The sequence below is a fragment of the Natator depressus genome, chromosome 8 (assembly GCF_965152275.1).
Source record: "Natator depressus isolate rNatDep1 chromosome 8, rNatDep2.hap1, whole genome shotgun sequence".
NCBI lineage: Eukaryota > Metazoa > Chordata > Testudines > Cheloniidae > Natator > Natator depressus.
Window position 1 is genome coordinate 5,893,335 of NC_134241.1, and position 27,315 is coordinate 5,920,649.

General features: G+C 43.8%; 1 protein-coding gene and 1 long non-coding RNA gene across 4 annotated transcripts in view; one reads left to right on the top strand and one right to left on the bottom strand.

Moving 5' to 3' along the window:
* Window positions 1–26,137, bottom strand: part of LOC141991871 (uncharacterized) — a 183,264-nt gene extending 157,127 nt beyond the window's left edge. Inside the window, exon 1 of the long non-coding RNA XR_012640487.1 lies at window positions 26,078–26,137. This is a non-coding gene — a long non-coding RNA (uncharacterized LOC141991871). The remainder of the gene's footprint in view (window positions 1–26,077) is intronic.
* Window positions 26,138–26,501: 364 nt separating this feature from the next.
* The window catches only part of GLRA1 (glycine receptor alpha 1), an 80,371-nt gene continuing 79,557 nt past the window's right edge, over window positions 26,502–27,315 (top strand). For all 3 annotated transcript variants that reach the window (XM_074960256.1, XM_074960257.1, XM_074960258.1), the window contains exon 1: window positions 26,502–26,540. In XM_074960256.1, the coding sequence (XP_074816357.1) occupies window positions 26,515–26,540 (26 nt within the window). In that variant the 5' untranslated portion in view covers window positions 26,502–26,514. The remainder of the gene's footprint in view (window positions 26,541–27,315) is intronic.

Below are 27,315 nucleotides of genomic sequence, written 5' to 3' on the forward strand. Positions count from 1 at the left end.
AAGGATTTTCTACAGAGAGTTTCGTGGGAGGTGAGGTAATTAATCAAGTGGGAAGGGCTGGGGCGGGAAATGACATTTCAGATTTTTTTGTGTGTGTGTGCAGATGTTGTTTTCTTAAATCTAATCTCGGTTTGGGCTTTTCCAGCCCTGAAGCCCAGGCAGCCATAAGAACCACAGCGACCAGGAGCAGAATGGGGTCCCCCCATCACAGCCCCTCGTGGGTACCTCCTGGGCAAAGCAGGAGTCTTTCTGCCACACTAGCAAAGGGGGCGAGACATGGGTAGCTTCAGGCTCTTGGAGGGAGCCACTGAACATCCATGACTCCCAGAGAAGTCTATGGGCCAGATCCTGAGCTGGTGTAAATGGGGGAAGTACCACTGAATTCAATGGGTGTTAAGGTCCCTCTCAGGATCAGGCCCTTTGAGCCAGACTCATAGCTACCCTATGGCCCTTTGTGCCAGCTAGGCTGAGTCAACAGAGTCATAGGACAGGCCTAAGCTGCCCTGTCTCCTCAAGAACATCCCCAGGCCCAGGAGGCCACAGTGCCCTTTCTCCAATAGCCCCAGAAGAGGGTGTCTGTTGGGAGCATTCAAGGACAAGGCAGGTCAGAAGAGGGAAGTGGTGGACTGGGGCAGAAGGAAGTAGGGGAATTCTGTTCCCGGGCAATTCCCCATTGGATCTATGGCCATGGGGAACGCACCCCTGGAATCAGGGGCCAACTGTCCACCTCAGTCCCTGCACTGGTTCTAATCTGCCACTCTGAGCCCAGCTCTAGAGCCGGCCAGGGCAGGATCCAGAACAGCTGCCACCTGTGTACTTGGATTCAGAGCTGTTGCCATGAATTGTGTCCCTGCTAGAGCCCACAGACCTGGAGAATGGCATTTCCCTCTACTACAGGTCCTGCCAAGCCCAAAAAGGAAGGAAGGGTTGAAAAGAAATTGGCTCTCTCTGATCTGTCATTGGTTAATCAAGAATAGGACTTTGATTGTTGAGTGATGTGCAATCTCTTTTAGAGGTTAGGATGAGACCTTCTTGGGGGGCAGATTACATCTGCCCACAATGTGGTTTCTTGCATCTTCTGCTGTAGCATCTGGTACCAGCCATTGGCAAAGACAGAAAACCAGCCTAGATGGGCCCCAGGTCTGATCCAGCTTGGCAGCTCCTATGATTGGCCGGGCGTCGGGATCAGTAAATTAGGTTAGAACAGTTTAAAGCAGTAAATTAGGTTAGAACAGTTTAAATGAATTTAAAGACTTGTTCTACTGGATCCTTTCGGAGAGACCTATGATGCTCTGCAACTGTCATTATTCCAGTAAGGGAATTATCCCTGACACTTCTGGGCCTGGTCATCTGAATTATCTGGGATGCTGCTTGCCTCCATGATCTGGAAAATCCCTTCATGGGAGAAAAGAGAAGTACTTTGAAATGGCCAGTGCCCAACCAGTTCAAATCAACAAGCAGTTCAGTCATTAGCTAGCAGTGACCACGGCCTTTAGAACGGAGGCTGTTTCGAGCCAGAAAGGACCACGAGCTCCCCTCTGGAAGTGAACTTTCCTGAAAGTTGATGGGGGAGGGGACAGCTGGGTTTTGCTTTGGGACCAGTTCTATTTTTAGCTCATTGAAAGTGCTCACCATTTAGTACCCAGAAGCCTTTGCCAGAGGGGGGCAGGGACTCCTGGGAGAGTTGTATCCTGATGCAATCCTTTGCCAGTTCTTTTCCCCAGCACCGTTGGCAAGTGAGAACAGGACAGGAGGCGTCCATATCTAGAACCAAACCTGCCTTGGCCAGAACAGCCAGATGGGGAGCGGGTATCCTGACTGAGCTGGCCTCTGCCTCAGGAGTCTTGCCATCCAGGGCAGAACCCCCCACAGCAGGCTGGGGATGGGGTGCCATGCTGGGGAGCTCACTTTGGGAGAACCTATCCAGAGCCCACAGGCCCAGCAGCCTTAACCCAATATTTAGGGACTGCTCTGCTGCCCAGACCCCTCCAGCCAAGTGCCCCAGCACACCCCTACACTAGCAGTTACAATGAGGGCCCATATGCTGGCCTTATGCTGCCCCTGTGCTGAGGCAATCCTCCCCAGAAGCTGCTCCCACCCACTTTAGGGCTCCTGAATGCCCCTGGAGCAGCATACAGCTGTCTTACATCCTTGAGGTGGGACACTTAGCCCAGAGCTGAAAGCAGTTCCCCAGTCAGAGGCTCCAGCCCAGACAAATAGACAAGTGACATACCCACCACCTCCTATAGCAATGAGCACCAGCAGGCAGGTACAAAATACAGACAGTCCTTGTTTGTGAAAGGAAAGTGCTGTCCACATGGTTTTGGTGGATAAAAGGAGAAACCAGGGGAACTTGCTCTGTCTTGGGAGAAATGCACCCGTTTAGGCATTCTTTTAAGGGCAATTTATTGCCCACACCTGAAAGTTTGAGAGCTTCGACAGCAGCTCTTGGAACGACGAGTGAACTCTGCGTTTTGCCTGATGCTGCCGATCCACGAAGCCTAGGCTGGTTTTGATACTTCTTCTGAATGTTATCTCAGTGCTACAATCCAGATCACCTCCATGCATTCCTGGATGTTCATTAATCTTTCCCCTCTGGAGTTCATCTGCAATCCCTCTTCAGTAAACTGCCCGTTCAATACCCTACTTTCACCCTAACATCATGAAATTGATTATTCCCAATGGGGAAGGGGGGATTTTTAGAGTCTGACTCTGTTCTCACTTATACCCCTGTATATCAGAAGTAATTTTGCTGAAGTCAGAGGAGTTAGATGGGGTACAACCATTATGAATGTCAGGTACCTGGTAAATTCACCCATAGCAGAGTAAAGGCTTTTCTCCTACAGAATACTTTAGTTTAATTTCTAGGCAGTCATACAATGCCCAGACTCCTTTGGAGGTAAACAGTACTTACGCCCACACATACAGTGATATCCACCCGAGGAACCTGATTCCCGCTTGCGTAGCACCTTGTGTCATCATTCGTGCCATGTGGGTATAAAATGCTGCCCGCAGTGTACAACAGCAGTGAATCCTGATTTGGGAGCATTTTCTACTCACTCTGCACAGGTGCACATGACAACTCACGATGCAGGACAGCAGGGAATCAAGACATCACTTGGACAGTTTTGTAACTTGTAGGAGAAAAATAATAATAAATTATGACTTTAGCACTAAGTACTAATGAAACTAAAGGATATTTGCACAGCTGTGAAGGGGAGTGTACTGGGATTCAATACCTTTGTCTACATGGAGCAGTTATATCAGTATAAGCTAAGGGGTGTATTTAAACTGCTATAATTTTACCAGTATAACTCCCCATGTGGACCCTCTTATTCTGGAACAAGAGAGCCTTTCTCCATTTTAGTTTGTGTCATTTTGGATGAGGTTTAAGCTAAACAAACAAACAAAAAAATAACCTAGCCACTCTTATTCTGGAATAATAATCCTCACCTGGGGAGTTGTCTAATTATACTGCATAACAGGTAAAACTTTCCCATGTAGACAAGCTCCGACTCCCTTAGACTTCAGACAAAGGCTTTGGTGCTTGATGAAGTACTGTCCAGCCAGAACTCCCCCCGGCTTGGTTTTGGTTTTTCTTGTGGATTTGTTTTCAAAGAGAGGGGATGGGGGGCTATTTTGTTGGTTTGTTTATTTTATGTTTCTCTAAGTGAAAATAAGCCTCAACCCATTTCATGTTGCATTAAAAGTTAAGAGGCTTAGGGCTGTATTCTCACTTCAGTGTGCAGGCAGTAATGTCTATGGACAATCTCTAGGCATCAAGATAAGAGCTTTAGCATCTATTACATACAGGCAAATATCCAAAGGCCAAGGGGAGCTTTATGTCACAGCTTCCTTTCGATCCCATTCTAAACAGACCCCACTGTCTTTTATTTCCTCCCAACAGCATCACGGCTTAAGTAACCAAGCAGCAAATGCAAAGAGGGGCCACGCTTGATCATATGCGTGGAGATTTAATGAGAGGATTGAATGTGGTTTCTCCATATCTTAGCAAACTGTTTTTCAGTCACCAGGATCCCAGATCTTCCCTGTAACCTAACAAAAGCCTTTGGCCCACACACAGCCTAAATAAATCCCTTTGCCTAATTCAATCTGCTCAGTAATTAATTGTTTCCTTCATTGGGGAAAACGATGTAAAAGAAAAATGTTGGCTCCAAGCAGACAAGCATAGGCTGCATTTTTGTTCTCCTGAAGGGAAATGCCCTGCAATGCTCCACTTTTTACCCACAGAAGTTATATTTGCGCTTGGAAAATCATAGCTTGTCTATTTCCACCAGCTCACTGCATTGTGAATACACCGCACAAACAATCTATTTTCATCCCATTTTCTACCCTTCCTTTCCACTAAATGTGGGCCACTGATGCTGAATAGGAATTCTCATGGGTTTTGCAACCTCAGCACTTCATGAGGAGCAGAGCAGGAACAGGCCGTTACAAAACAATCCTGCGAACTTGTAGCCAATGACCCTTATGTGGCCTTGGCCTTAGAGCAACTGTAGATGTGGAAGCCTGCCTGAGTGTGGATTCATTAGAACCAGCCATTCTTTGAGTAAGGAGGTATTATTGCTTCTGGGAGGAAGAGTGACCTTGTGGCTAAGACACAGGACAGAGCCTGAGACTCGGAAGATCTGGCTTCTGTTTCCTTTGTGCACATTTCCCCATCTAACAGGGAGGGTTAAGAGGGTTCATCATTGGGGTGGCATGAGATTCCACTCATGAGTACAAGTAAGGCACTCAGTACCATGATGATGAGCCTTTCCAAGTACTTTTGTCCACACAGAAGTGGGTACGCGTTTGGTTTAAGAGGTACATTCTGTCATTTCAGGCTGTAACAGGAGCAAGTGGGCAAAGACACCCCCACAGAGGAACTGCCCATGCTGAATCAGAAACTCACACCCCTGAGTAATGCAGTTATGCTGGCCTACCACCACTCTAGATGCTGGTAGGTCAAAGGAAGAATTCTTCCGTTGACCTAGCTACCCCCACTCAGCGAAGCCACTTACTTACGTGAATGGAAAGAACCCTTCCAGTGATGTAGGGAACTTCTACACTATGGCACTACATTGGTGTAGTTATGCCACTGTAGCATCCATAGTGCGCACAGAGCCTGACATCCTGTGTCCAAAGGAAGTGTCAGTTGGTCACAGAAAGGTGTGAAAAAAATATAATGAACAATTTTACAACACCCTCAAGGGACAAAGTTTGTCCCAGCCCCAGGCAGACAACAGTTGGTTTATAGCACAGAAAAAGAGGGCTTATCTCTTTTATAGATTTTAACCCAGCAAAGTGTAGCTGTAATTGAGAAGAGGGATGCTGCAGTGGCTAGCATGCTAGTCTCGGATTTGGATGACCCAGGTACAGTCTGTACTGAGACACCAGCTTCCTGTATGTCTTTGAACAAGACACCTAGAGCCAGATTTTTTGAAGAATTTAAACTATTGTATCTATAATATCTCCAATAGAATTAGTCTCCTGGATGCTTCAGAAAATATTTCCATTGCCAAAAGCCACCACACACTGCACTTTGCTCCTTTCACGCCTGATGATAAATTGATGCTAGTTTGTCCTGTGAGTGAACTGGGGCCTGTGAGATTGGCTATTGCACCATAAGAAAACGTTCAATGCAAGGAAGGTCACTGCAATGCTGAGGTCTCCCCACTCGCTTTAATAGTCTGCTCTTTGCAGTCACACTTCTTCTACAAAGCGTTTCCTTTTAGGTGTTCTGCATGCAAATTAGCCTTCAGCCTGAAGTGCCCGGTGGACAGTGTGCGCTTGCTTCTCTCGTTTAGTAACCTCCGCGCTATATTTTTACAATGTAGGCTGTTGCGGAGGAACCATGGAAACGTACATGGGGAAGGTCATAAACATAAAGGGAAGGGTAAACACCTTTAAATCCCTCCTGGTCAGAGGAAAAACCCTTTCACCTGTAAAGGCTTAAGAAGCTAAGGTAACCTCGCTGGCACCTGACCAAAATGACCAATGAGGAGACCAGATACTTTCAAATCAGGAGCAGGGGGGAAACATGTCAAGGTTCCTTCCCCACTCTGAACTCCAGGGTAGAGATGTGGGGACCTACATGAAAGACCCCCTAAGCTTATTCTTACCAGCTTAGGTTAAACGTTGCCACCACCAAAGTGTTACACAAAGAACAGGGAAAGTGCCCACTTGGAAATGTCTCCACCCCCCCCCCCAACATATCCCCCCAAGCACTACACCCCCTTTCCTGGGAAAGGCTTGATAAAAATCCTCACCAATTTGCATAGATGAACACAGACCCAAACCCTTGGATCTTAAGAACAATGAAAAAGCAATCAGGTTCTTCAAAGAGAATTTTAATTAAAGAAAAAGTAAAAGAATCACCTCTGTAAAATCAGGATGGTAAATACCTTACAGGATAATCAGATTCAAAACATAGCAAATCCCTCTCAGCAAAACCTTAAGTTACAAAAAGACACAAAAACAGGAATATACATTCCATTCAGCACAGCTTATTTTATCAGCCATTTAAACAAAACAGAATCTAACGCGTATCTAACTAGATTGCTCACTAACTCTTTACAGGAGTTCTGACCTGCATTCCTGCTGTGGTCCCGGCAAAAGCATCACACAGACAGAGAGGACCCTTTGTTCCCCCCCCTCCAGCTTTTAAAGTATCTTGTCTCCTCATTGGTCATTTTGGTCAGGTGCCAGCGAGGTTATCTTAGCCTCTTAACCCTTTACAGGTGAAAGGGTTTTTCCTCTGGCCAGGAGGGATTTAAAGGTGTTTACCCTTCCTTTTATATTTATGACAGGGAAGAAGCTCTGAATGGTCCTTATTTGGATAACATGTGGGCTCCAGCCATTCCTTTCCCTCTGCCCCTGCATAAGAGCCAGTCACCCAAGTAATGTTTAAATAAATGGGCAAGGTCTTTCCTTCACCAGTCACAGACATCACAAAAGAGCTAGATTTTCTATAACCTCTCAGAGAGCCATGCAAATAACTGATATTTTGGATCACTAGCTGTGATGGCAGGCCAAATCCTGATCTTCATTATACCAGAAAAAATCTGGATTAAGCCCACTGGATACTATCTGTCTAGAGGTTAAATTGGGGGAGAGAGAAAAAGCGGACGTTAGTCCTCCAAGCTCCACCCACAAAATAATTTCTGTCCATGTGAGTCACCAAAATGAGAGGCCACTCACTATGAATTGTGTAGATTTTCAAGACATGATGATGCAGCTCCACTGGGCTCTTTGAGCTTTTCGCCCTCTCAGCGGGGCTTGGATATACCCTTGGGCTCTGCCAGGCTCACTGGGCTCAGTTCCTCGTTGATTAGGGGGAATAACTGGTAGTACCTCCAAAATGTCATCTATTTGTGGCACCAAAGTGAGACCTCACTCACTATAACTTGTGCAAATCTGTGGGCCTCCGTCTCCTTGCTTGCATAAAGAATTAAGTATCTAACAGTGTGGACACTTAAATCATCATGCGTATTAACCGCTTGCCGAGATGGGGCTGTTCACTGCTCTCTGAGCTAACATTTCAGGCTATCAGTCACATTTTCCAGGGATTTTTCATAATCTTAACAGCTAAAGACTTAATATCTAGATATCTCAACAAAAGCTGAAATTCTGGAGAACAAGACAGCAATTTGAGGGAGGTGTCAATTCACCATACTGCTGCATACTGGCTGAATTCAAGCCTTGGACAATTTTCGGCCATTCTAAAGCACTTACCAGTCCGCTACCTAAGGATCTTGTCTATTCTGAAGTCTACTTGTCTACTACTGGTGCTGCATGACTGCAAATCCCTAGTGTAGAGGCACTGGACTAGGGCAGCTTGCCTTCGTTTGAAATCAGTGTGCAAAGTATCTCAGTGTAGCCATAAGTGCCAACACCCTGAAAAAAACAAGTGAATTGGGCTTGGCATTTCTACCCATGTAGCATTCTCTTCTCCCTTGCTGGGATTATCGTTATTGATGCAGGATATTACCATGACACTAATTTAACCATAACATCATTTGTTAAATCAAAGGCCAAATGGTACTTACACACTTGCTCTAACAATGCCTAAAAAGCCAAAATAATAAGCAATTTATTACAGCCAAAAAGTAACAAAACATTTATAAGCATTTGATCAAGATAATTACAAATGGGCTACACCCCGCTGTGCTTAAACCCATATTGGTTGGCGCCAACGTGGTCAGGCAACTGTTAGCAATAACCCTTTAAGGGTTTACTTTTTTATACCCTTTTACCAATCAAGTGATGTCATTGCCAGTTATCAGCCCTAAGCTAAGGCCAGAAAAAGCAGTTTTTGATCTAGCCAATTATTACCTGCAACTGTTATCCAACTAACCATGTTTTGTTTCTATTACTTTTGCTCACACCTTAAATAAGATACCACTGGAATTTCAAAGGTTTACTACAAGTTTAACACAACTCTTCTTTCTTATGATCTCATGATTGGTCACATGTCTTGGGCTATTGCTTATGCTCATGTCCCAACTCAATTTAAAACCATAATTCTCCCAAATCTAATGTGGGCCCATATTCCTACACCCCTCTAGTGTTGCGTTAGCAGCATTTGATAGAGCTAGTCAGGCTTTTTTTGTTTTTGTCTTAAATGACTTTTTGGTGAAAAACGCCATTTTTGTCAAAATCAACATGTTTAAAAATGTGTTAATTTTGACAAATTTTAGTTTAAAAGAAAATGAAATGAGGCATTTTGATAATGTCAAAACATCTCACTTTGACGTTCTCGGAATGGAATATTTTGATTTTTCTTTTCAAAACAATTTTTTAAAATATATAAATAACATTTTTGAAAAGCTTAAAAGGTCAAAATCTGAAGGAAATGTTTTCTCAAAATGGAAAGTTTTGATGGTCCCAAAGTGGCATTTTTTTCAGAATTTCGTTTCACAGGCTCTCTGTTTCACAGCCAAAATGTTTTGCTTTTGTTCCATTTCAGAGCAGAAAAATGTTTGAAATCACAGAATTTCCCATGAAATTCTGCCAAGCTCTAGTATTTTGTGCAAGTCATAGACTCATGCTTGAACCCCCCACCACCCTGGCCCAGATGCAAAAGTGCAACAAACTGAACTAACTGGCTAGGAGATAGATAGATAGATAGATAGATAGATAGATAGATAGATAGATAGATAGATAGATATTTTTACTATACATGTGGTATTGGAAGTAAAGAGGTTTTATTTGGCCAAGACCCTGGAAATAAACAGTAATTCTAGGTTCCTGCAGATTGCTGAGTAATTACTCTTGCAGGTTTGAAAGTAATTAACTTGTGACCTGCACCTCTGTTTTCTAACAGAAATAATGTTGTACTTTCTCTATAGTTACATGGTCTGTGCTGTGGGTTTTTTGCTAGTTACCCTTCCATCACTACATAAATTATAACAGTGACAAGTACATAATGCAATGGGACTATTCACAGCATAAGCCAAGAGTCATTACATGAAATATGATTTATGGAAAAAATATTAATAAATCAACACTACAGGGGAAAAATTAGCATCCATTCCATTGTTTCTTCAGGGATTAGTGCACTGACCTGATTCTATGTATCCAGTGTAGCAAGAACCCAAACAGAGATCAGCATTGAACCATTCACCTTGCCTTCAGCAAACAGATATTCAGTCCTAAACTTTGCCAGTGCACCAGGTTTCACATCGTGTGTGAAAGGGTTAACTACTAAGGGATTATTGCCACTGTAGTCAATGGCGTTGTGTACCTGTCGACAGAAATATATATAGCCCCTATTCTATTTGTCAAGAAATATAATGCCGAAGTATGGGATGTACATGGGACCTATAAAACTGCCCCATTATCATACAGAAATATAGGAGAGAAAAGTAAAGTCCAAAGGATATTTAGACATTAATACGTTCAGATATAAAGGATATGAAATATATATAGTTTCATACAAAACTCGGAAAGATATATATATGCTTTGCAGATGTAACCTTTTATAATTAATAAAGCTACAAACAGTAAATGAGAAAAAACCTATGAGAAATGTACCTTAAAAAAAGAAAAACCAGGCAATACCTTTTAATGGCTAGAGCTGTGAGAAGAAAGTCTCATTTTGTTTTGCTTTGGGGGTGTGGATAGTCTTCTGAATTTCCATCTCCTCTCTGGAGCATGCAGTATTCCCCACTTCACACCTGGGTCCTCCAGTCCCCACTTTGAAGCCACCATCTTTCTCGCTGGTGGTAGGGACAGCATCTAGGAACCAGAGCCCATCTACACTAACCCTTAATCACACTGAAGGCCAGACTGTAATACCTAGATTCACACTGACTGGCGCCTTTCTCCACAAAAGTGATCCCAACAGCCTCAATGGGACTTTCTGAGGCATGAGGTACTGATCGGTGTGAGTGAAGGGATCACAGCCTGGCCATAAAAGAAATCTTTGGTGAGAGGCTGCGTGTGACTGGGCCAGAGAACAGAAGCCTAGGACTGTAAGGTGAACTTATGGTCTTACACAGAGGTGTCATTAACTACGGAGCAATGGGGACAGTTGCCCCCCAGACTTGGTACCCCCCCTCAACCTTTCATAGGCCTATATGCTCCACTTCCCCTCCCCCCAATTTTGCAGGATATAATCACATATAAAGTTCTTTATGTTGATCAGGTAAGGTGAGCTATGTTCCTCAGACATTCTTGCCAACTGCTGGAAATGGCCCTCCTTGATTAACAAGACAAAAGTCCCCCCCCCCCCCCCGCTCTCCTGCTGATAATAGCTCACCTTACCTGATCACTCTCGTTACAGTGTGTATGGTAACACCCATTGTTTCATGTTCTCTGTGTATATAAATCTCCCCACTGTATTTTCCACTGAATGCATCCGATGAAGTGAGCTGTAGCTCATGAAAGCTTATGCTCAAATAAATTTGTTAATCTCTAAGGTGCCACAAGTCCTCCTTTTCTTTTCACTTGTCCTTTGAAAATCCTATCATTCATTTTGGGGGGGTTTCTCTCTGTACGTGGGTTTTACTTTAAACTTAGAGGATTGTTTCCTTTTTTACATTAATTTAATTTCAGGATTTTAATTTGGGGGGGAAAACTTGGAAGTGGCCCTATCGGGTATAAAATCTAGATGAAAAATATATTAAAAATAGAATCATGCTACAGCTGTGATTGAAGGCTTTAGAAAATTACACAGGGTGATCTTGCATTTAGCCACTGAGTGTCTTGAGGCTTCCCATATCATGAGGAGAATTGGGGGACCAACTATCAAAATAAAATGAATTTATGGATTCCAGGAACTTGGAAAACTAATTTTACTCACAGAGACTAGAGGAGGTATGTCAGTGTTCTTTAGAATAACAGAATGAGAAGGAAATTCATGGAGGTAAAGAAAATGTGGAAGGGAATTAAGGTGCTCCGAGACACTCTGTGTGAGTATAAAAATGAAGAAGAATAAAGGATGTGACTATGTGGGAAAAGGACAGGACATTGAAAGGAATTCAACTTGAATTTCATGATGCAGATTCACACACATAGAATTTATGCTGGCTCTCCATGCAGTGGTGAATTTCACCCAGGGGGGACATGATATTCATGAAATAACCTACTAGTCCTGCATCGAGGAGCAAATAGTGAAAGAGCTGACAAAATATTTAAGAGGGTAAAACATCTGGTAAAGCACAACTGCCAGCTCATTAAGAGAGGACTGACTCTGACACTGCAACTGAAAGCACAAGGGTGGACTGCTGGGCCAATAGAAAATGGAAATTTGAGAGGAGACCAGGATAATTTTAAAAGAAATTTTTGCACAAGATTTTCCCCATTTGTGGACCAATTTGCAAGCTGGCCAGAATCTTTTGGATTTTAACATTTCTAAATTTAGGGGGGAGGGGAAGTTGGGGGATGGGGGGAGAACATCATTGCAATTTTCATGGTTTTTTTTTAACCCTCTTGATGAAAGTTTAAGTATTTACAGCCTGGAGGTCTGTATTTGTCTAGTATTTGCAGCATGTGACACTGGTAAAAGGTTATACCCACAAAAGCAAGAAAAGCTGCAATTAAACCAGGCTTGAGAGAACAGCAGTCAGAAAACAGGCAAAAAACATGAACAGTTCAGTAGACACCAGGCTACAAAACTAAGATTAGGTTGGAATTATAAATAAACCCTGGGCTGACTTTCCTCTCACTCATACCAGCACAAATCTGGAGTAATCCCGGAAGTCAATGGAGTTTCACTGGTATAAGCAGAGTCAAGATCAGGCCCCATGTCCCTCTCTAAAATCATAACATTGGTTTCTTTTACTGCCAACTCTGACTCAATAATTTGAGATGCTATTTCACAACGTCCTGAGCAGTCTAACCCCACAGTCAGAAGAACTACTGGGATGAAATTCAATAGTTCAAAGCGCAAGATCATGCACTTAGTATAGAATCATAAGAATTGCTGGTACCAGCTGGGGGCTCATCAGCTGGAAGTGACAGAGGAGAAAGACCTGGGTGCGTTATTCAATCACAGGATGACTGTGAGCCACCAATGGGATGCGGTGGCAAAAAAGGCAAATGCAATCCTAGGATCAGACTGACCAAATCTCTTAGCATGTCAAGGGGGACTCTCACTGGCAAACAAAAAACTCCCAGCTCCCGATTTAATAAGGTCATCTCCTGCATAGAAACTATGTTACCCAGAATATGTGCCAGCCACACATGGACATCAACCGCTCTCTGAGTCAGTGAGTAAGACTGATTCCCATGCGTGGCTGATGCACAAGATTCTGGGTAACGTAGCTGACCTTTGCTTTGCTTCTGCTTCCACCATTGGGAATGCAGGAGGGGTGGGGTCAGTGACAGGGCATGTGGGAGAGAGATTTGAAGTGTGAGGTTGCAGTCGGGGCACAGGGCCTTGGTAAATTCTGCAGGAGGGGCAGGGGGCTGGTCGTTGGTCAGTATGTCAGGGAAGGGGTCATGCTCCATTCTCCCCCAGGCCAGGGCAGCAACAGGGAGGGGTCAGATGGGGGGGTTAGCAGCTGCTCTTTTCTTGGAAACATCAGGATCCATCACTCCTTATGCTTGTTTGGAAGGATTAAAAAAAACCCACACACACACAAGCATGGCAGGGTTATTGGTTAAGAAGACGATCAAAGCCAAAAGCTTAATGTGACTCATTCTGATCCTCCTTTAATTACTCCAAATGGGAGCTGTTCTGGACCAGACTGCTAAGCCGGTGGCTGACTATTACTCAACAATAAGTTTGAAGTTTTGTTTTCCTTAAAAAAAAATGTTGCAAACCAGTTTCTTCATAAAAAGCCAGGGCATGTGATTTTCAGAAGCAGTAGTTTTATGCATAACCTGCTCTCTGATTGCCTGCTACACGGGGCGGTGAAGGGAGGGGGATTTCAGCAATGGAGTAAGTGGGCACCACTCCGACTGGAGCCAATAGGAGCTTTCTTCATTTACAAGAGGCATGAATTTAACCCAGTTAGCCCATTCTCTTAGCTATTTAGAATGCTACACAGCAAGCAACTGACACTGCTGCTCCATCCATCCATCCATCCGGTGCAATGATTATGTCTTCACCAGCCCTTGGGTGCGACACCAATAAAGTCATTGCAATGGGATACTAGTCACAAGATCAATAATATTTACATTAAATGTGAATGCCTCAGCCTTCCTGCAGTGCCAGGAGACCCTTATCCTGTGACTATGATCTCTTCCCTTGATGTTATTTCAAACAGGATTCATTTCTGCTCACTCAGCTGGAGAATCAACAGGTCTCCCGGGCCAGGAGAGGCTTTGCAAGAGGATCCAGCCTCGCCGGACACACCAAACTACTGGGCCTTTTGAAACATAAAGCTCAGGGCCTCAGTGTAGGTGGGAACAGGGAGGACAGACTAAATAAAATTATTTTAAAATACTTCATGGCCCTACAAATTCATGTGACAAGCATCCCCTTAATCACTTCCTCATATGCTTGTTTCCCCAACTCCCCATCAGAGACTGTTATTTAAGCGCTGTTCTGAGCAGAGAGCAGGAACGGAATCCACAGTCTCTATTGCATCACAATGCAGGTGCAAAGCTGGTACATTCTCTCCACCACAGGAGCTCTTGAGATTAAGTTACTAACCTAAGACACAGAAGATCAGTATTCAAGTCCTGTCTGTGCCACAGACTCCTTGTGTGAGGCTGGGAAAATCGCTGAATTGACCTGTGTCTCATTTCCCCATGTGAATAATAATCCTTCCTTTGCCACTCTACTCTAGTTAGAGCACAAGCTCTTTGAGACAGGGACTGAGTCTTGCTATGAGCTTGCACACCATCTAGCACAATACAGCCCCACTCTCGTTTGGGATTTTTAAGTGCTACTGTGGGATTATAGACACGGCTGGCAGCATTATTGCCCATTATTAAGGATACCTGACATCTCAAATTATAAGAACCTGTTTTCAGTTGCTCATAACTTTGCCAAACTTTAACCACTTGGGCTGAAATTTTCCATGCCAGCTGTTTGCCTCTGGCTGAATTTTTTTTTTTTTAATGTAAGCCAATATTATTCAGCCATTTCCAAGAATGAAGCTGGAAAAATACTGGAAGCTGGAAAAAAATGGAAAAATACATTGTTTTGCCCATATCAGTCTATTCTGGTGACCTTTTCTTTGAACCTTATGGTGAATCTTCTCTACATACCGTCCAACTACTGCAACAAATGAAGCAGGGATCCTACAGATAACAGTCTACTTCACCAGGCAACCCTGAATTGTCCCTGTCATAAATATAAAGGGAAGGGTAAACACCTTTAAAATCCCTCTTGGCCAGAGGAAAAACCCTTTCACCTGTAAAGGGTTAAGAGGCTAAGATAACCTCGCTGGCACCTGACCAAAATGACCAATGAGGAGACAAGATACTTTCAAAAGCTGGGAGGAGGGAGAAAAACAAAGGGTCTGGGTCCGTCTGTGTGATGCTTTTGCCGGGGACAGAACAGGAATGGAGTCTTAGAACCTAGTAAATAATCTAGCTAGGTATGTGTTAGATTATGATTTCTTTAAATGGCTGAGAAATTAAGCTGTGCTGAATAGAATGGATATTCCTGTCTGTGTGTCTTTTTGTAACTTAAGGTTTTGCCTAGAGGGATTCTCTATGTTTTGAATCTAATTACCCTGTAAGGTATTTACCATCCTGATTTTACAGAGGTGTTTCTTTTTTTACTTTTTACTTCTATTAAAATCCTACTTTTCAGAAACTGAATGCTTTTTCATTGTTCTTAAGATCCAAGGGTTTGGGTCTGTGGTCACCTATGCAAATTGGTGAGGATTTTTACCAAACCTTCCCCAGGAAGTGGAGTGCAAGGATTGGGAGGATTTTGCGGGGAAAGATGTTTCCAAGCAACGCTTTGCTAATAAATAAACCCAGATAAACATTTGGTGGTGGCAGTGGAAGTCCAAGGGCAAAGGGTAAAATAATTTGTACCTTGGGGAAGTTTTAACCTAAGCTGGTAAAAGTAAGCTTAGGAAGTTTTCATGCAGGTCCCCACATCTGTACCCGAGAGTTCAGAGTGGGGAAGGAACCTTGACAGTCCCCATAGCAAGTCTAGCCTATGCACTGAATGAGGGACCTGTGGAAAAAATAGTATGTGATCATGTAATTAAAGACCATGATACTGCACACACATATGGGGGCTGAATTAAGGTTGCACGGGCAACCTTAATGCTGGCATTTCCTTATACGAATGTTTGATTTTACTTGACTTCTAACATAGTGTTTTTTGTTGTTGTAATAAGTAATAATGCTCATAATAAAGCATCAGCCTTCCCAATGCTCCTGCTGCAATGATGCAGATCCACACTATCCCGTACTCATTTGTTCATTCATTCATTAAATTGTTTAGGGTACGATTAAGCCCCAAACCAGTACTTCTAGCTTTTATAGAAATACTGCAGTAATGAGGCCTGTATTCTGGTTTGTGGATAAATTCCTTTTTAAAGTTATATGGCGTAATTAAAATATCTATGCTGAGAGCGACCCTTTGGAATGCCTGCAGGCTTCTGGATTTGCTGAATGAGAAGAGATATGAATAAAATGTCCTCTTCCTATGTTCTTGACTTTGCCATAGGGAAAGCATATTGTCTGGTAGAGGAAATGAGGCATTGCTAAAATGCAACAGCATATTTAGTGGGAACTTCAACCCAAGTCCCTAGTCAGTGGTTCTAAAATGTGGTCTGTGGATCTCCCATACAACCCAGCCCTTTGTGTTGCCCCTTTTAGTGGCACTGTGAAAAGCACATAGTTGGGGATTGGGAGAGAAGGTGAGCAGGTGAGATGATCTCTCTTACACCATTGTCTGCAGAAAGGAAAGGTAGGAGCAGCCCCAGGAATTAGGTAATAGCCACCAAATTATTTAAGTCACAAACCTCTGCTTATTACAGCAATCATTAGCAGAGCAGTTAAGTGTGATATCATAGAGTATTATGACATCAGGTGGGGAATAAGCAGTGGTCATGACAAATACGGCCATTTTCTGCAATATCTTTGACGAACCTGATTGAATTGAGTTCAAGTAGCTTTGGAGTCCATTGTATTAAAAATGCAGAGATTATGCATTACTTCAAACTTGTCTGTAACTTGGGAGACATGACCAGTTTGAAACAATGCGCCAGACAAGAAGGAACTTATGGGACAAACAAAGTTGGATGGGTTTCCAAGGAAATCTCTAGGGGGAGGTGTATGCAAATATACCCCTGATGCTTATGCAAGAACTCGGCCTTTTGAAGCTTCACCCGAGTAGGAGTCCTTTGTCTGCTGATCACCTGTTACATGAGGATAAGATCGGAGGTCCAAATTATATAAAGGAGCCACTCACAGATCCCTGGGTGTTCTTGTTCTGAGTCAAGGTGATTAGGAACATGCAACCACAGAAAAACCAGTTGGTGGGGTTTGAAGTATTGGAACCAGCTCCCCTTTAGATCTGGGGTGATCTCTGGTAAGCTTATTAGCATAAGTTTAGGTTCTTAGAATTGTTTTTAATATGTTTTCGCTATAATGCTTTCACCTTAAGAATAAATGTGCTTGCTTAGGAAAAGCTGTGTGGTACCTTATAACTGGAGGTAATTACACTGCTCATAGCCTCTGCAGCCTGCTTAAGCAGTCAGACTTGCTGGGGGACTCACAATGCAGAAAGGGAATTGCACAGCCTGGAAAACCCCTGTCAGCAGGGAAAGAGACAGGTGTCTCCACCCAAAAGAGGTGACAGTTGGGGAGCCGGAAGCCTGACAGCGGGTCCCCTGGCTGGACCATGGAGAGGGAATAAGGGGGAAGTTGCCTTGAACTCTGACACCGGTGCCCACTTAAAAAACAAAAGGTTAGTTGCCCAAATTGAATACTAAAGGGAAAGTGAAGAGAAATGCCACTAAATGTCAGATACGCTGACCATCATGATTAAGTAGTGAACAATCACTGGTGTCAGGAAAGTTGGCATTGTCATCATTAGTAATGGAACAGGAGAAGAAACAAATTCAGAGGTGCTGGCAAAGAGGGGAAAGCCACAAGATTGCTGAAGTATCTGAGGCTAACTTGACACATGGCCCTGTCTCACAGAACACAATTCACAGGCTCCCTCCTTGCCAACCCAATGACCTCAAGACCATTGACACAATCAATGGCACTGCAGAGAATTTGGCTCGGTGTGCCAATGACTAGTTGTTCATGTGCCAGTCACATCTTGCTGTGGGTCATGACGTTTAAAACATATACGGGCTCCTCAATGTTAGGCTCTAGATATTGCCTGGTGGCTGATCAGTTGAAAGCAGTAGTCTGATTCTATTCTACTGTGGACCTTATACCATGCCCATCATTGCGATATCTGAGCCCCATCCACAGACAGACACTACGTTTGGTCCATTCCTCCCAAGGAATGAAGTAAATGACACAGAGACCCAGGATCTTCCTCCTAGTATACGTCACTCACAATACGTACACAAGTCCCATTCACCTTGAATGGAAGTTAGCAAAAACAACAGAAAAGCTGCACACAGGTAATTCCACTTGCAAGAATTTCAAGTTGGCATTCTAGTGGGTCCAGCACCTGTTGCCAGAAATCTCTCTCCAGTCTACTGGCTTGAAAATCCCCCAGACCAATCCCATATCACCTTGCCCCACACCACATGGTCCCTTCTGTTCTCAATACTGAGCACAGTTTAGTCCAGTGCTTGTCTGATGCTCCATCCAAACAAGAGGGTCTGCTTGCTCTTGCAGACCCCGTTAATGATTATGCTGGGTCTGAGTTCGATAGGTTCTTCTGGAAGGTTCTTTTGTCATGACTTTCTGAATTTAATCCTTTCCAAGGACATTCTCCTCCCAAGTACTCATATCTCAATGATTCAATAACATGCATTTCAGTACCACCATAGCCATGACAGAAGCACAGAAGGAAGTGGTTGGAAAATGGGCTTCCCCCACACCCTGTGGCAAAGTTAAATACAATTGAATTTGCTGTTGGTTGGGTGGGTGGATGGTTTCATCAAAAACAAAACAGAATATGATTTTTCTGACCAAAAAAACCCCATTTTTCTAGGAAAACAGGCACTTTCTGCAAAACACTCTGTCAACAACTCAATTTTTTATCAAAAATTACTTTGATGGAAAATTTCTGACCAGTCCCATTTATACCCCCATTTCATGGTCCAAATCAACAAACAGCAGAAGGCTATACTATGTACATGTTCTGGCTTTATTATTGCATGTTCTGTTACTTCGTCTCTTTGGGAAAGATGTAGGGACTGACCCAAAGCTCATTAAAATCAAAGGAAAGACTCACACTGATCTAGGTACTACCTGGCCTTCATCACTGTCGAATCAGAGCATCTCATAACCCTTCATGAGACAGAGCTTTCTTAGGGGCTGACCCAAGACTGTGGAAGGAGCTCCCCAAGCACTAAGGACCATCACAAACCTCGCAGCCTTCTACTCCAAGGGCAACAAATCAGGGACACCTTCTCTAACAGAAACAGAGTAGCAACATGTGTATTTATTTTTCTCATTAGTTATTGAGACAAGGTGGGTGAGGCTCAAAAGCTTGTCCCCTTCCACCAATAGAAGTTGATTGAATAGAAGATATTACCTTTCCTATCTTGTCTCTCTCATACCTGGGGACCAACACATTGACAACGACACTGCAATTCATTAATGGTTGTAAGGTGCTCACATATGACAATGATGAGGGATATAGATATAGATATTAGGGCTGTCAAGCAATCAAAAAAATTAATCTCCATTAATCGCGTGATTAAAAAAATTACTCGCAATTAATCTTGCTGTTAAACAATAATAGAATACCATTTAAATATTTTTGAATGTTTTCTACATTTTCAAATATGTTTATTTAAATTATAACACAGAATACAAAGTGTACAGTGCTCACTATTTTTATTTTTGATTAAAAATATTTGCACTGTAAAAAACGAAAGAAAAGTATAAGATTAATTGAAAAATACTAAGTACTGTAGTGCAATCTTTTTATCATGAAAGTTGAACTTACAAATATAAAATTATATACAAAAAATAACTATATTCAAAAATAAAAGAATGTAAAACTCTAGCGCCTACAAGTCCACTCAGTCCTACTTCTTGTTCAGCCAATCGCTCAGACAAACAAGTTTGTTTACATTTTCAGGAGATAATGCTGCCCGCTTCTTGTTTACAATGTCACCTGAAAGTGAGAACAGGTGTTCGTATGTAGCTGGTGTCACAAGATATTTACATGCCAGATGTGCTAAAGATTCATATGTCCCTTCATGCTTCAACCACCATTCCAGAGAACATACGTCCATGCTGACGATGGGTTCTGCTCAATAACAATCCAAAGCAGTGCAGTCCAGCGCATGTTCATTTTCATCATCTGAGTCAGATGCCACCAGCCGAAGGTTGATTTTCTTTTTTGGCGATTCAGATTCTGTGGTTTTCACATCAGAGTGCTGCTCTTTTAAAACTTCTGAAAGCATGTTCCACACCTCGTCCCTCTCAGATTTTGGAAGGCACTTGAGATTCTTAAACCTTGGGTCAAGTGCTGTAGCTATTTTTAGAAATCTCACAGTGGTACCTTCTTTGCGTTTTGTCAAATCTGCAGTGAAAGTGTTCTTAAAATGAACATGTGCTGGGTCATCATCCGAGACTGCTATAACATGAAATATATGGCAAAATGCGGGTAAAACAGAGCAGGAGACATATAATTCTCCTCCAAGGAGTTCAGTCACAAATTTAATTAACATATTATTTTTTTAACGAGCGTCACCAGCATAGAAGCATGTCCTCTGCAATGGTGGCCAAAGCATGAAGGGGCATATGAATGTTTAGCATATATGGCACGTAAATACCTTGAAACAACAGCTACAAGAGTGCCTTATGAACACACTTTCTGGTGACGTAAATAAGAAGCGGGCAACATTATGTCCCGTAAATGTAAACAAACTTGTTTGTCTGAGCGATTGGCTGAACAAGAAGTAGGACTGAGTGGACTTGTAGGCTCTAAAGTTTTACATTGTTTTGTTTTGAGTGCAGTTATGTAACAAAGAAATTCTACATTTTTACATTGCACTTTCACAATAAAGAGATTGCACTGCAGTACTTGTTTGAGGTGAATTGAAAAATACTATTTCTTTTATCTTTTTGCAGCTCAAATATTTGTCATCAAAAATAATATAAAGTGAGCACTGTACACTTTGTAGTTTCTGTTGTAATAGAAATCAATATATTTGAAAATGTAGGAAAACATCCAAAAATATTTAATAAATTTCAATTGGTATTCTATAGTTTAACAGTGCTATTAATCACAATTTTTTTTAATCGCGATTAATTTTTTTGAGTTAATCGCATGGGTTAACTGCGATTAATTGACAGCCCTAATATAAATATATATATGATTTCAAAGATCCAAAACAAATCCATTCCAAATATTTCTCCCCATGGAGAGAGGAAGAGAGAACAAACATGTGACAGATGTTACTCATTGTTTAATGCACTACTGGAAGGTACTACACCAGTGATAGCAATATAAGAATATCTACAGAAGAGATTTTGTCCTTACAATATCCCAGTGAGGTACAGAAGTATTATCCCCATTTTACAGATGCAGAATGGAAGCAGAAGATCGATTAGGTGACATTCCCAAGGTCACATCGGACTGAGTCAGTATTTGAACCCAGCTCTCTTGAGTCACAGTCCAGTGCCCTATCAGCAGACTTTCTTTCCTAGAACTATCCCAATGGGCTTTGCCTCAGGCCCTTAGTTCTGCATTGCTGAGATAGTTAATGTGGAAACGAGCATGGGTGTTTTCAGGAGGGAGGGGACACTCAAGAAAAGTATTAGCTGTTATAACTGTAAAAAGAAACAAAGGAAAATCAAATACAGCCTCAGCTGTAAAAGGAAACTGAAGAAAGAAATGTAGTCCTACCAGCCTACACTACATGGTACAGTAGCTCTTCCAACCGTGTTCTTATTTTCTCCTCTTCTGTTCATCCTTAAACTACCAAATCTGCAAATCCTGCCCAAACTCCATTCATTTTTGCTCCTGCCAGGCCACCAAATACCTCCTCCTCCATGAGCTAGTAGGTGGCTTACCACAGTAACAAATACCTTTTGCAAACCAAGGAAGCCATCCTAATATTGTGAGAAAGCCAGGAGTGATCTCAGACACAGAGGTGCCCTCAGGCTAGCCTTCATATACCCTCACACTAGTCAGAATGCTTCATAACAACCAGGCTGGCCACACCAACCCTTAACTGACACTCCCGCTATCCATCTCTCTTTACAAAGAATCACTGAAGCCTGGCAAATCACTATCTAGGTACCTAGCACTCCTCTCTCCCTCCTCTAAATGTCATCATGAGAGGTGGCTTCACACTGTAATTGTGTCACAGAGGAGACTTGGTACTGTACAATCATTTACTGCTGTCCTGCCCTCCGCTCCCTTTCTTCTTACTTCTTCATCTTCTCACTTTGTCTCTATTCCCTCATTATAACCGCTTGCCTTTTCATTTTTCTCCTGATTTCTCCCCCACACCTCGCCCCAATCCCACTCACTCCTCCTATAGGATCATTAAAATATCAGGCTGGAAGGAACCTTGAGAGGTCATCAAGTCCAGCCCCCCGCACTGAGACAGGACCAAGTAAACCTAGACCATCCTTGACAGGTGTTTGTCCAACCTGTTCTAAAAAACCTCCAGTGAGGGGGATTCCAACACCTCCCTAGGAAGCCTAATTCAGCGCCAGTTAGCTTTTCCTAATATCTAACCTACGTCTTCCTTGCTGGAGATTAAGCTCATTCCTTCTTGTCCTGCCTGCAGTGAGCATGGAGAACAACTGATCACCATCCTCTTTATAACAGCCATTAACATAGAATCATAAAATATCAGGGTTGGAAGGGACCTCAGGAGGTCATCTAGTCCAACCCCCTGCTCAAAGCAGGATCAATCCCCAACAAAATCATCCCAGCCAGGGCTTTGTCAAGCCTGACCTTAAAAACCTCTAAGGAAGGAGATTCCACCACCTCCCTAGGTAACCCATTCTGGTGCTTCACCACCCTCCTAGTGAAAAAGTTTTTCCTAATATCCAACCTAAACGTCCTCCACTGCAACTTGAGACCATTACTCCTCGTTCTGTCATCTGCTACCACTGAGAACAGCCGAGCTCCATCCTCTTTAGAATCCCCTCTCAGGTAGTTGAAAGCAGCTATCAAATCCCCCTTCATTCTTCTCTTCTGCAGACTAAACAATCCCAGTTCCCTCAGCCTCTCCTCATAAGTCATGTGTTCCAGCCCCCTAATCATTTTTGTTGCCCTCCACTGGACTCTTTCCAATTTCTCCACATCCTTTTTATAGTGTTTGAAGACTATTACCATGTCCCCCTTCAGTCTTCTTTTCTCAAGACTAACCATGCCCATTTTAACCTGTCCTCAGATGTCAGCTTTCCTAAGGCTTTTGTTGCACTCCTCTTCTCAGCTCTGTCTTTTTCTCCAATGCACTTTTTACCTCGCTGTTATTCTGTAGGAAGGGAGGGTTCCTGGCTGAGCAGGGGACTGAGAACCAGCTCAAGCATGGGCTTCTAGGTTTTATTCCTGGCTCTTTCTCTGATGCATTCTGTGATCTTGGACAAATCACTTTGGCTTCCATTTTTCTCATCAGTAATATGGCGATAAAGGAACTTAGCTCAGAGGAGTTGGTAAAGCTCTTTGAAATCCTTCCATGAAAGGTCCTAGATAAGTGTAAAGTGTTATTAAATAGCAATCCCTTCATCCAAAATCATTTTTAGTTTTATTCCCAAAGAGTAAAAAAATCATCCCTACAAATAGCCAAAGCACAAAGTGTAGGCACCACTTATGTCTCTTATGGGCCAAAGTGGTGCTAGAGGTCTTGTATTTCCCCCATGCATGGGGGTGAATTTTACCCAGCATCAGTTTTCCATACCACCGCAAAGTTAAGAAATCTGCCCTATATATGTTGTTTCCCTTGCCTTTGATGTGAATTCCTCAGTTTTAGCATATTTAAAACAAACATATGGAAGTACTTCTTCACACAATGCACAGTCAACCTGTGGAACTCATTGCCAGGGGATGTTGTGAAGGCCAAAAGTATAACTGGGTTCAAAAAAAGAATCAGATACGTTCATGGAGAATAGAGCCATCAAGGGCTACTAGCCAAGATGGTTAGGGAGGTAACTGCATGCTCTGGGTGTCCCTAAACCTTCAGCTACCAGAAGCTGGGACTGGAAGTCAGGGATGAATCACTTGAAATTGCCCTGTTCTGTTCATTCCCTCTGAAGCATCTGGCACTGGCCACTGTCAGAAGACAGAATACTGAGCTAGATGGACCATTGTGACTTTTTTTAATGTTCTTGTGTATATTTCTTGCCCCCTGCAACTTCCCTGGGTTTTCATGCATGTGTCATCAATGACAGATTTTTTAAAAATATCGTTCAAAAGCATTTTGAGCAACTGAATCTACTAGAAAACTAGGACAACTGACCCTCTCCAAATGGATCACACAGAAATGGGATATAATTCTAAACACATTTTGAAGAGTAACAAAGGACAAACCTGGGGAAAGGACTCCTGACAGCAAAGGTTACTTACTCTAATGTTCGAAGAACTGGCTTGGAGTCAGGATTAGATTTTCTCCCAACCATGTTTCCTTACATAAAACTGAAGAAGGTTTCCAGTCTCACTGCCCTCGCCTTCAGGGAGAGCAAAACAAAAACAAAATACAGTGTCCAAAAAACATTTGGATAATTGCATTATGGCCACTTCCCTTTTCCCCTGGAGCTATTTTCAGAATTGCTGGGGATGCATCTGGGTTAAAGCACAGGACTGGAAGTCATGAAACCTGGGGCCAAATACACCCATGGTTACTACTAGCTTATACTGGAGAAAACTCTGGCAGAGGGCCCTGAAATGGAGAGCCTTCGAGTGGAGAGTGGAGGATGGAGAAGGTTTCACTGATACAAAGAGGCAGAAATCTCCCAAGGGCACTGCGGGAAGATAAAACAGTTCAAAAAGTGGGTGGCTCTGGCTAGTTAAAGGGCAAGCAAGAAAAACACTGATCCAGGGCAACCCCTCAACAACGTTCACCAGCAGGGCTCCTAAGGAGTCTAAACGAAAGCCATCCTCCCTACTCACCCACCCGACGCGGAACACCTGAGGCAGGAGAGTGGAGGTACCTGCCACCAGCACTCTGATGGGGTGAATGCCCTCCATTTCTGGGTTGCCAAGGGCCTTGTTAATGATCAGGGGTGTAATTTACACCACTCAGACAGCACTGCTGAATTTGTCCCCCTGATTCAACTCCCAGCTCTAGCACTGATTTGCTGCTTGAACTTGATCTTAAATTTTAAATCACGATTGGATTTTTTTTCTAAAAGTTCAAAGGGGAATTAATTCAGTGAAGCGCCAGGGCCTGCATTATGCAGGAGGTCAGACTAGATGAGCATAGATTATGAGGCTAGAAGGGACCTCTGTGAATCTATAGATATTGAGAGAAATCCCAAGAGATACTCAGTCCTACTGGGGAATCAGATCCAATGGGGTTTGCTAGTCCTTGGATCTGGCCCACAAATCAAAAGCCACCCTGTCCCTCTCTGCTATTGTTCCTTTGCAGTCACCAAAAGCCAGCATAAATATGATTTAACTGTTAAATGGCGATCTATTTAACATTCCCTGCCTGGAGCTCCACCCTAGTGCTTTCAGATTACTCGGGGACAAAAGAGGAAAGTTTGCTTCATGACACTGGCTAACCCATCCCAGAAGGATAATAAGGGTAAATGTATATTCATGAGTCAGCAAGCAGCATGCATGATGCCCTTGCACACAGTTACACCCCCAGGAGTCACTGACAGTTCAGATCAGAGCAGGTTATTAATCAAGGCCAGCTACAGAAACCCAATAGCTAGAGTAAATCTGACTAACCTGCTTCCCCCCTGGAATCCCTACCAGATTTCACTATTTTTTGAATGGCAGGAGCAAGGGGATATTTTGCCCCTGGGCTTGTCTAAAGAAGGACCTTACTTTTCCGAGCACAAGGACTGAAAGCTTGCAGTGGAGGTTGCTTTAGAAATGATGCCCCCTAAGAGACAGCCCTACAAAGGGATCTTCCCCACGGAGAAAGACAGGCTTGATTATTTCCGAGACTGGAAAGAAGGCGCGACGGCCAGACAAACAGAATCTCTCCTCCTCATTCCTGCGGGCACTAGCGGGGCAAAGCCGCTCCAAAGGCTCCGCTCTAAGAAACCTGACCGAGGGGTCAGAAATTGGCTCTGTCTTTGCCGCTGTCCGCAGCAGAGGAGAGGGGAAACAAGGCAGAGCCTGCGGCCAAATCTGGTTACACTTAGCCAGCCGCTAACCGGTTTCATTCGGGGGGGAGAGGGGGGATTTCTATTCACTCCATCGAGTTGTAAATTTCGCTCAGAGCACCAAGCGGACCCAAGCCTCCGGCTCTGCTGATCTCCGCGCTGGCTGCGGGGCGAAGAAAACCCTCCTGGAGAACCCCGCGGCACTGCCCGGCGCCGACGCGGGTTCGAGCCGTCGCGCTGCGGTTTGAATCGGCCCCGGGCTCCTTACCTGTCTGCCTGGGGGTCGCGGGCTCTGCGGCTTGCCAACCCGCTGGTCAAACCGCGGGGGGTGGGGGGGGGGAGGCGGCTCCCTCTCAAAGAGCCGCCACGCCCAGGCGTGTGACACGGGAGGAGGGTTTCAGAGGCTTCTTCAAAAGCCAGCGCTTTGGGGGTAAAACACACAATACCTTTAAAACAAAACCAAGGAAAGAAAACCCGGGCCAGCGCTTTAAAGGTTAACATCCTCTGCCGACCAACTCGCGTTTTACCCAACCACATCCCGGAGTGGCTTTTCCAGCACACTGACCAATGAGTGCAGCCCGTGGGAAGGGCTTAGGATGCTGGCCCCCCCCCTCCTTCCCCCATTTTTGGGTTTGTTTTGTTTAGTAAATTAATGCAGCAAGAAAGTCCCAAGATCTGGCGAGCTCCATCCGGGCAAGGAGGGCAATGCAATGGATTAAGAGGCCACTGAGGTACTTTTCTTTCTTTCTGATCCCCAGGGGAGTCCCAGACCCATGAAACTTGCCCCCGGCTTCCTCTCCACTTGAGCCCCAAGCAATGGGACACCTTCCCCGCAGCACTAACAACTTCCTCCGGGGGGGAATAGCCCAGAAAGCAGGAATCAACAGCAGCCAAACGCTCGAGGAGGAGAGCAAGATTTCCGGGACAATCCAGCAAATGCCCAGCACTGACAAATTCCCTTGGATTTAACTGGAGAAGACACCCCGGCTCGCAGAGGAGAGTCAAAGCGCTGGGCTGGTGGGGGGGGGTTGGGGTTTTTTAGGTTTTTTTCCCCCCCTATCCCCCTTCCCCCATGGCAAATATACTCTGGTTGCACCTTGCCTGTTCCAGCAACTCGATGCCAGGACTGGGATCCCACTGAAGGGAAAGGAGATTTCTGTGCAGGAATCTACTCGTCCAACCAAACCACACTGCAGTGTGGGGGGGCGGAAAACAGATCCGCGGCGGAGTTTAAACACCAAGTCTCTCTCCAAGGTGCTGCCACCGAGGGGGGGTCTCTGTCCAGGGTCCTGAACTCGCAGCCTCCGATTCAGCGTTTTCCTCCTGATCCCCGCCGCAACTCTCTCAGAGGAGGGTTGTCTGAAAATGACCAAGTAGGAAGTTCCAGCACTTTATTCCGCCTGGTTTGGGGTTTGGTTTTTACTACCGCCGTCGCTGTTATTTTTTTAAGCGGAAATTTATCCATTGGCTGATTTTATTTTGTTTTATTTTTAAACTCGTGGACTA